At 31.0% G+C, this 1,682-nt stretch overlaps 1 protein-coding gene across 1 annotated transcript in view; it reads left to right on the top strand.

Annotated features, from left to right (window-relative positions):
• Positions 1-797: 797 nt before the first annotated feature.
• LOC128248766 (uncharacterized) overlaps positions 798-1,682 on the top strand; it is a 5,074-nt gene continuing 4,189 nt past the window's right edge. The window contains exon 1 of the mRNA XM_052970933.1: positions 798-816. Coding sequence (XP_052826893.1) covers positions 798-816 — 19 coding nt within the window. The remainder of the gene's footprint in view (positions 817-1,682) is intronic.

The following is a 1,682-nucleotide window of genomic DNA, read 5'->3' as shown; positions in this document are numbered from 1 at the left end:
GAACGGATACTGACATTATGATCTTGAAAATGTAATGACTACTACTACGAACTAAAATTTGGTGCGGTATCAGATTCGGAGACATATTTCCTAAGCTCAACACATTCGATGGGATTCCGCACGGTTGTATCCGCGCAAAATCCCATGCACAAACCATTTGTCAATCCTAAGATCCAGTATTAATATTGGGTTGGTGCATAATTATTGCGGCTATTTTTCAACAAATTTTATTCAACAAATACAATAACAATATTTAACAAAAACATTATTAAATGATGGTCTGACTGCTTGCGAAGCAAATGGGAATCAGTAATTGAAGTTGATGGTGAATATGCTCCGGAATAATCATTGAAAGATGTTTTTGTTATATGTTATAGTTTTTGTTGAATAAAATTTGTTGAAAAAAAAAGCCGCAATATTTATGGACCAACCCAATAATAATGAATATTATTACTCTTTGAAATTTTAGCACAAAACTATTAATTTGAGGGAGAGAATATGTTGATTTCATCGATCTCAGTGCTGAGCTCGTACTTATTTTATCGTTCTCGATTTGATGAAAACAAAGTCGATCGCGTTTGAACACAAAATGTGAAGACGGACAAAATGCCGCTATGTTTTTCTGTCAGAGTACTGACGATTCTGCCAGTTCACCGCAGTAGAAATAAACTATTATTAAATAAAGAAATAATAATAATAACAGCCACTGGTTCGAAATACTGCGGAGCTGGATCGAACACACTGCGGATGTGGACTTAAAAACTTACAGTTATGCTGGTGACTAAGCTTATCTCATAATGAGCGTGGTTATGAGAGGTAAGTTCGGGACAAAATACTAAGCACTAACTTTATAGGTCACTTGATAAAAACAAATAATGAATAACTCTAACAGATGTCAGTTGAAATAAATCTGAAACAAGAGTGATATTTTTCATTATGCTGAAGGCTAACATTTAGTAAGAGAGGTTAATAAGTAATTGTTATCAACATTACAGTTGTCTTATTTTTTGTTTTGTTTTATGATATACGATTTTGCTTCTCTTCTCCATCGTATGCTGCGTTTCTCAACCATTGTTCACAGACCAGTTATTTATGAGCAAAAAATAATAATAACAAATTCTATATGAAACTGAAATCCCATTATCACAGACAATGAATAGCCATAGAAAAAATCATTCAAAAACTTTTAGCAATGATGAAGATGAAAAAATATATAACCAGACATCTCGAATATAAACGAACGAAGAAAATTACTTTCTGACTTTGCTAAAAAATTTTCATTCAGGATTACTTGAAAATGATATATTCACTGTTTCTTATTTTATTTTCTAAAATAAACATTATAATTCATTTTAATATTTGAAAAAATACGGTAAAAAATTATAGAAATGAATAGCTATAAAGTATATTGATGTATTTACTTTAAATGAGGGTGAGAAGATATTCCTCCTGAGAAACGGTGCTAGCCTTTGAAATTTATGGTAATAGAAAGAAAAAAATTTCAAAATGATCCATGTAGAACAGACTGCTGTTGAAACATACACGCACACATATACATACGCATTCAAAATAACCAACATACACATGCACACAAACAAACACACACACACACACACACACACACACATGCACAAACATATATGCATTATATATATATATATATATATATATATATATATATA

Source organism: Octopus bimaculoides, chromosome 9 (assembly GCF_001194135.2).
Source record: "Octopus bimaculoides isolate UCB-OBI-ISO-001 chromosome 9, ASM119413v2, whole genome shotgun sequence".
In the NCBI taxonomy this organism is placed as follows: Eukaryota; Metazoa; Mollusca; class Cephalopoda; order Octopoda; family Octopodidae; genus Octopus; species Octopus bimaculoides.
This window is presented reverse-complemented; position numbering and strand designations above follow the sequence as displayed.